Here is a 9,123-nt window from a genome sequence, read left to right as displayed (position 1 = left end):
CGGCGGAAGCCTCTCCTTCAGCGACTGCATAATTAACTTCTGCCGAGGTTAAATGTCTGCTTCCACAGAGGGCAAGCTTCCACCCCCCTTTGCAACAAAATGGGACTTTATCCTCTTCGCAACTGCAATGTTGTTGTAACACCAGAAATCCCATCCCATCACGCGACCAGTCAGCGATTACTGCAGTTCGCCTGGATTTATCATAGTAGGCCAATCCATCCCCAATCAGATTGCATAAAATTTCTTTAGTCTTTTCGAACGCATCCTGTAACATTTCATCCCAGTATACCTTTCGACTTGTAGACCTTTTTAGGAGGTCTCGAAAGGGTTCCATTAGTTAAGAGGTAGCAACAAATGGGGCCAATTGGTTTACGAGGCCAAACCAAGATCTTATGTCAGTGATGGTTGGTTGATTTGGCATTGGGAAGTTCTTGATTGCAGACAACTTTTCCTCACCTGGCTTGAAATTGTCCCAACCTAATTCATAGCCCACAAAGTCTACCTTGCGTTGGCAAAATTGAAATTTTTCAGGATTGAGGGTAACTCCGTTCTCTTCACATACTTGTAAAAAACTTATCGTATGATAGAACGCTCCTTCCACAGTATCATCATAAAGGAGAACATCATCGATACATTTAGATTTTCTCGGAATGTCCGCTATTACATCATCAAAGCGCTTTGAGTATGCATCCGAGGCAGAGACATGTCCCATTGGGGTCCTACAATACTGGTACCTACCCCATGGGGATATGAAGGTAGTCAGGTGCCGACTTTCTTCATCTAATTCCACTTGGTGAAAACCAGAAAAGGCATCTATTACAGTTTTGTATGAACGTACAGGTACACCGGATGCCATGTCGAACGGGGCAAAAGTGTGATGAGTTTCTCTTTTGCAAAATTTGTTTAGCCTTTGGTAATCCACTGTTCTTCTTGGGTTTCCATTCCTTTTAGCCACTACCACCATTCGCGCACACCAATCGGTTGCAGTTCCTGTAGGAACGGGGCGGATTATTCCCAGTTTTACATCGTCGTCCAGCTGTTTTTTTTACCTCTTGTTCCCAATGTTTGGGAATTGGAATTGGCGTATGGCATGCATATGGGACTGCATCAGGGAGAAGGTGGATATGGTGTGGCTTTCCCTTCATTACTGGTAAAGGATTCCGTTTAGTATTGAATACCGTACCAGAGAAACGCTCCAAAATCCACCTTTTGAGCTTAGGTACATTGGCCTCCTGAGAGGAGAACGGCAACTCTGTGACGTCATGGTTGTTGCTCACATCACTGGTGACGTCATTGGCATCCACACTATTGGGCCGTTCCCTACCAATATTATTTACTGATATCCCGTCTACCTTAACATGATGGGGAAAGTTCGCATCCACTAATCCTATACACTTACATACATCTATAGACAGGTATAGCCTAGAGACACCGCACACTACTAACACCTCTATATTTAGAGCAATATTTCTACATAATGTTATTGTACAACGCACACTACCCAGTACTCTCATGGGTTTTTCGGCTGCATGATTGACCCTGGCGTTCGAACGATGCAACTGTTTCACGTTCAGTCCTAATTGATGCAAAACCTTTTCCCCCATAATACAAACTTCAGCCCCAGTATCGGCAATGGCATCAATAAATGCCTCATACATTGGTACATCACGTCTCATTTTATGTTCAATTTTTACGCGTACATACGGTAGTTTTCCCGACAATGCTGTCACCTGCTGGACCCCACAATGTTGCACTAATGTGCATGCCGTCACTGACATAGTGTCGTCATCATGGTCGACTTCAATGCCTGTGCCTTGTTATTCACACGTTATTTTCTGCAATATCTAGCTAAATGACCCTTTATACCACAGTTGTGGCAACACACTTCATTTGCATAGCAGCTAGATTTATTTTTCTCATGAATGCGCCCACAATTATCACATCTCTTACCTGACATGAGCAGCTTACTATCCTTCTGTCGACGAAAGTTCGATTTTACTGCCGCAACATCACTATGTTCTGTTTCATTACTATTATAGGGCAGCAATTCCTTCCCCACCTTGGCGGTAACGAGTTTCTGGTTAAATTTGTTTGCCCCACTGTCCCTTTCAGCTGCCTCATATATTTCACACTTCTGTAGAATTTTGGCGACACTGTTATATTTCTCGTAGTCCTGGAGTATTTCTTGTTTCAGTCCACAGTTATTTAAACCACTGGCTAACCTGTGAGTCAGCATATAGTCACTCATGTCATTTTGGCACTGAGGGCAGCGGAAAACACAATCTAAAGCCAATTCCTGAAACCGATGTACATATGTCTTCGCGGGTTCCATAGGCCCTTGCTGTGCACTAAAAAATTTATCCCACAGAATTGCACGATTTACAGACTTTTGAGTCACTTCTTGGACGGCATCCAATGCCTGATGTAAAGAAAGGGCTTTCCATTCATCGGCCGTATAACAGGCGTCCAATGCCCTTTGCAACTGATCATCGCAGTTCAAACGAATGCTCAGCACAGCATCTTCAGTTGCAACCCTGCCAATTTGGAACCAATCTGTCATTGACCTACGCCACTTCCTAAATGCTCCTTGTGACATTTCGTACGAACATTTGTCGGGCATAATTGCCCTCATACCTGAGGGACACCACTGCTCTGTCGCTGCTGCAAGAAAAGGTTTGCCATTGCATTCAGAAGGTCCTCATTCCCACCATTGATGCGGCCACGTGCAGCCCGTCGAAGGGTCCCTCTTCTTGGTGTTGTTGAGTATCTTGCACCCGACATCTTGAAGGCTTCACTGCAATCCTACTCACTGCGTCATGTATGCAAAAGTTTTCATAACCCTAAAGATTTACCTGTCAAATTATTTCAGTGCTCATTTCATATCTGTATGCAGGTTGGGTATACGCATACACGAGCAATGTGCAATAGTTATGTATTCACAATTCAATACATGGTGAGCAGCAATGCAAAAACAATGTTGAGGCCACGCTTGCTCCAGCGAGACTGCCCCAGATTCAATATTTCCCGCCTTTAATAGATTATGGCGGGAATACAAATAACTTTCAAAGTGCATTGTATGGCAACATCCTACAATATCGTTTCATAGATCTTACCATAAACACAATCGTAATACAGACTTTTATTCATCCCATGTTTAAATTAACCATGCTATGCGATTTGAGGTAATTGACATCTACCATGAGTGAAAAATAGAATTGGAGGACATTAAGAATAACTATCCCCTGACCAGTAGTTACGTTTTGGTAAGCCTACTGAGCATTACAGCAAAAGGTTACGGGGTTTTTCATATGGTCATAACACATCAGTTTAATTCTGATCTTTATAGGCAGGGCCGGGTTAAGAAGTCTCCGGGCCCTAGGTTATTCAGGTTGGCGGGGCCCCTTGAGTTACGGGTAAGCGAAGCAACCCCTTCCAGCCTGGGGGTGGGGTGGGGGGGGGGGGGTGTCGGTGTGAGTCTGTTTGAGGTCTAATTAAATACATTCTGGCTATTTAGATTAAATTTAATAGAGAAAGTACATCAAGGCAACCAAAACCATTTACCAACAGCCATTATAACTATCTTGTTAAATCATGCATTTTAAAGAGAAGAAGCTCAAGACAGCATAGTATTACTAGATTAGGCTATTAAAGTAGTGACATCATGTACCTACTATATTCAGCATAAGCACTACAGCAGTATCATTCCCTTTATATATCACTGGCCATTATTGTTATCATTGCATCATGCATAAGACTATCAAATCATATAAACTCAAGAAAGTAAAGAATTGTTAATTAAAGTAATGACTTATAACCCTACACCTATTACATTCAACACAGCCACTGTTATCATTCCGTTTATATCACATTTTGCCATTAAGCCTATAATAATCAGTAAATCATTCATATCAAAAATAGAAACTCAAAGTACAGTATTTCTAGATAATTAAACCTTTGCCATCTTATACCCATCTCCTTTAACATAATAATTCCATTTTCATTATTATTTACCATTACGCTTATCTAATTATATGTTTAAAGAAAAGAAACAGAAGAATCCTAGGTTACTAAAGCAATAGCATCATACACACCTTTGGTATTTAACATAACCTCTACAGTCCCTTTTTGTGATTATCATTAAATCATGCATGTGCATATATCAACTTCTCAGGCACTTCTTAAATAAACTAGGTTACTAAAGCATCATACACACCTTTGATATTTAACATAACCACTACATTCCCTTTTTGTGATTATCATTAAATCATGCATGTGCATATATCAACTTCCCAGGCACTTCTTAAATAAACTAGGTTACTAAAGCATCATACACACCTTTGGTATTTAACATAACCACTACATTCCCTTTTTGTGATTATCATTAAATCATGCATGTGCATATATCAACTTCCCAGGCACTTCTTAAATAAACTAGGTTACTAAAGCATCATACACACCTTTGGTATTTAACATAACCTCTACAGTCCCTTTTTGTGATTATCATTAAATCATGCATGTGCATATATCAACTTCTCAGGCACTTCTTAAATAAACTAGGTTACTAAAGCATCATACACACCTTTGGTATTTAACATAACCACTACATTCCCTTTTTGTGATTATCATTAAATCATGCATGTGCATATATCAACTTCTCAGGCACTTCTTAAATAAACTAGGTTACTAAAGCATCATACACACCTTTGGTATTTAACATAACCACTACATTCCCTTTTTGTGATTATCATTAAATCATGCATGTGCATATATCAACTTCCCAGGCACTTCTTAAATAAACTAGGTTACTAAAGCATCATACACACCTTTGGTATTTAACATAACCTCTACAGTCCCTTTTTGTGATTATCATTAAATCATGCATGTGCATATATCAACTTCCCAGGCACTTCTTAAATAAACTAGGTTACTAAAGCATCATACACACCTTTGGTATTTAACATAACCTCTACAGTCCCTTTTTGTGATTATCATTAAATCATGCATGTGCATATATCAACTTCACAGGCACTTCTTAAATAAACTAGGTTACTAAAGCATCATACACACCTTTGGTATTTAACATAACCTCTACAGTCCCTTTTTGTGATTATCATTAAATCATGCATGTGCATATATCAACTTCCCAGGCACTTCTTAAATAAACTAGGTTACTAAAGCATCATACACACCTTTGGTATTTAACATAACCACTACATTCCCTTTTTGTGATTATCATTAAATCATGCATGTGCATATATCAACTTCCCAGGCACTTCTTAAATAAACTAGGTTACTAAAGCATCATACACACCTTTGGTATTTAACATAACCTCTACAGTCCCTTTTTGTGATTATCATTAAATCATGCATGTGCATATATCAACTTCACAGGCACTTCTTAAATAAATTTCTTTCTGGATTTCATATTGGCAAAATCATCAATTATACTCTGAAAATCAACATTTCTTGTTAGATCAGACTCAATGGTCAACAAGGCTAGGTCCCACAATTTGTCTTGGCTCATTGTTGAACGGAGCTGGTTTTTCACTCTTTTCAAAACAGAAAATGAACGTTCTCCTTCACAGTTAGTAGCTGGAAGTGTTAGGTATTTTATTTTATTTCATTATTTATTTTTGTTATGATTAATTTTCAAAAATCAATTTTACTCTCCAAACACTTGAACTTTTTAGGTAGGGACCCCTTTGCACTTGCGCCATGTGCGCAGTCTTGGATGAGCCCCTGAACCCCTTGGATCGTGGGGCCCCCAAATGCGCTGGGCCTTAGGCAAATGCCTAGTTTGCCTATGCGGTAATTCGGCCCTGTTTATAGGACCAAAAATATGAAACACGAGACTAAAAAATTACTCACGTAGGTTGCTGAAACAAAACGTACCTGATTTTATTAAACAAAAGAAAACTAAAAATACTATATCAATTGGAAACTTAAGAAGATCCATCGAATATGGGAAATACTTTAAAGCATTTTTTGTTACTTTTATTTTTTAAAATGTTACTTAATGTTAAAAAAAACACGATTTATGATAAAACATCGTATTTCATTACACATTAAGGCAGGTCCACACGCTCCGTTTTGCACAACAATTTGTCTGCGCAGTCTTAAGACGGAATGAAAACCTGACAATTTTATTGCGTCTACACGGTACCATGATGTTTGCACGAGTTTCTAGTTTTGTCAACATCATCATGGAGGAGGTACTTCTTTTGTCAATTTTGACGTGTTGTGTTGTAAAAAAAAAAAAAAAAATAAGGATTGGAACGTCTCAGAAGCACGCGGCGTTCAAAGTGGTCGCGAAAGTGGCTTTTGAAAAGGCAAAATTTCTCCCATATCAAATTACTGCGTGAACTACATGATGAGCCTAATGATTGGCGCAATTACTTGCAAATGGACCTAGAAACATATACTAATTTATTGGAACTAGTGACACCCCATATCATTAAAGAAAATACGTGTATGAGAACAGCAATTTCACCACATTAACTTTAGCCAATTCTTTGCGGTAAACACTTCTCAAAGAATTTATTTTTTTTTTACCACCATGTCTTTGTTGGCATTTTTATCAATTTCTTTGAATTTTTCCACTAAGCTTTCATAAGCCTTCCCCTTTTTATCCCGGTCACTTAATCCTTTGATTTGACACACCAAATGCATGGGAAACTTTCGTACAATGCAATAAATTCTGTGAGGAACTCTCGAGAACATTGCCTAAGGTCGGCCATTGTCGCTTGTTGAATTAAAACTGAGCCACAAAATGAGACAAAAGACGGTGCTACCGTCTGCACGTACCGACTTGTCTACACAGTTCATGGATATCTATGCTCTCCTAGCTCAGTCATCGCTGCAACTGTACCGTCTTGCGCTGGAGTCAAAACTGCGCTGTTTTCCTGTCCACACGCAACGTTTTATCTGCAACGTCTTGAACTGTGCAGACAAAAGGTTGTACAAAACGTAGCGTGTGGACCAGCCTTTACTTAAAAAAGTTTACTGTACTGTATATGAGTTAGTTGAAAAATATCATCTATTTACTATACCCGAGGGACATTATTAATAGAAACCTGCAGTGCAGAAACTCAAGTACTAATACGAACTAGAAAATACGCGGTCGTAGGGAATAGAACTAGTCCCTATCCAAAACAGAGGAAGTCTGAGAAAGGCCAATCCAGATGGAAAAAAAGAAACATTATTTTAAGCAAGTTATAAATGATGAAAATACGTTCCAATCAACTCCTTTCTTACTATTTTTCTAACGAGACAATAATGATAAAAATCACACTGAGTCCAGATATAGGAGTTCTAAGTATCATAAACCTGACAATGTTCTTGCTATAATTTTAAACAAAACCTCCAACACATAGGCCTACAGTATATAATGAACAGGTTTTTTTAGTTAATCAGATGATAATCCCTATTGGTAGCCTCTTGACGGAGACTCATTGAGAATTCATCTTTGAAGGTCATTGAGTTTACATAACGGTACCTGTTACACAATCTCTACAAAAGAACACACTATCTGGAAACTTACACATTGATTCAAACACCCCAGATATATTATAGAAAATGGAACGTTCTCCTCAGCAGGAATATCAAGACAAAACTGGTTCTTGATTTGGCGGCATCTTATCATTTTTAACAGGATTCATGCACAGGTAACCGCCATCTGACTCTGCTTCACCATCTGCGTCAGAGCTGCTGTTAAGACTTGTAATGCTTCCTAAGCTGGTGCGCTTTGTCTTGGGAGAGGAACTTTTCACAGAACACACACGAGTGAAAGTCACACCCAAGTTCTCAGGGTCGAATGCCAATGGAGTTCTTGTCCGAGCGCTCGTCAGATTAGTATAGTTGGGTGTGACAATGGATGCTAGGAATTCACTCATCCTTTGTTCGTCGTAGGGCTTGTTCATGTTTTCGAAGTACTTGAAAAGAAGAAAATACATATTTGGTTACTTGATAACTCTGATTTTTGCAAAGATTTTACAAAGAACACCAGTAGATAATTCAAAATCAACAATTTAGTACGAAAGTCAAGGTTAAGAATTGAAAAGGTTTTCCAGAGACTTTTTAGCTTTCATCTCCAACTAGGGAAGCCTCTTTATTACAAAGAAAAAAAAAAGAAATGTACAGAAAGATGGGTAAAATATAGGCAGCAAGGAATGTTTTAAGTTTAGAAGGAGGAAAACATTAACTATCAGGTTCAAGAAATTAAGTCATCATGCCAGTAGATATTCTAAATTTGGAAGAGCGTTCCACCAACAAAGAGGAATTAGATTTTGCGTGGAAATTATCTTTATCAAAGCCAAGAAGTGACCTGTAATACAACAAGGGCTTCCAAGGAGATAGTGGATGACTGAAGCTACAGTACATTGGCCCCCAGTAAGTGTAAACAGGTGCAAAGTTCCCCTATTGGAGATGATTTATGGAATTCAGACCATAGCCTGGTGCTAGGGCTGGGAAAACCATTAAACGTCTCAGTGAAACTGGGTAAACTTTCTGAAGTTGCACTATGAAGTATAGCTTGAGAGGCTGGACAAGATGGAAGAAAGAAATGGAGGTAAAGTAGAATGACGAAGAACAGGTGTAGCCAGGGGCCTATAAACGTCATCAGTGCACAATGAGAGCTGCCCTGATGGCACTATCCCCCCTATTCTTCCTTTCATTGACTGCCAGGCCTCTTATGAGGACCCTCTGCTACTTTCACAGGGAGGGCAAAATATCAAATACAGTACAGTACTCCATTTAACTTCCCAAAAGCCATACTACAAATGTCTACATATTATAGTACCTTAATGAAAGCAACAGTGTATACGTTGCTCTGGTAAGGTTGGTGTATGTATCAACCATACTTGATATTCTACAATGCAAAGGTATTGACCTAAAATTCATAATATCCAAATTTAGGAGTGGATTTAGTGATTGGTATTCAAACTATTTCCCCAGGGTCACCTGAAGCTCATGGTTTTCAAGCCAAGACATAACCACATCTAATTCTACATACACATACCATCTGTTTTTCTAAATATTTGTACCTTTCAATGTCCTTGTTCTTATGAATTGAGTACAACATTAGTATCGATGCTCATATGTTTCTACCTGATTGCTAAATTTTAT

General features: G+C 38.8%; 1 protein-coding gene across 7 annotated transcripts in view; it reads right to left on the bottom strand.

Moving 5' to 3' along the window:
* Positions 1 to 3,509: 3,509 nt before the first annotated feature.
* LOC137648706 (vascular endothelial growth factor receptor 1-like) overlaps positions 3,510 to 9,123 on the bottom strand; it is a 62,356-nt gene continuing 56,742 nt past the window's right edge. For all 7 annotated transcript variants that reach the window (XM_068381738.1, XM_068381739.1, XM_068381742.1 and 4 more), the window contains one exon: positions 3,510 to 7,931. In XM_068381738.1, coding sequence (XP_068237839.1) covers positions 7,602 to 7,931 — 330 coding nt within the window. In that variant the 3' untranslated portion in view covers positions 3,510 to 7,601. The remainder of the gene's footprint in view (positions 7,932 to 9,123) is intronic.

Source organism: Palaemon carinicauda, chromosome 10 (genome assembly GCF_036898095.1).
Source record: "Palaemon carinicauda isolate YSFRI2023 chromosome 10, ASM3689809v2, whole genome shotgun sequence".
NCBI lineage: Eukaryota > Metazoa > Arthropoda > Malacostraca > Decapoda > Palaemonidae > Palaemon > Palaemon carinicauda.
This window is presented reverse-complemented; position numbering and strand designations above follow the sequence as displayed.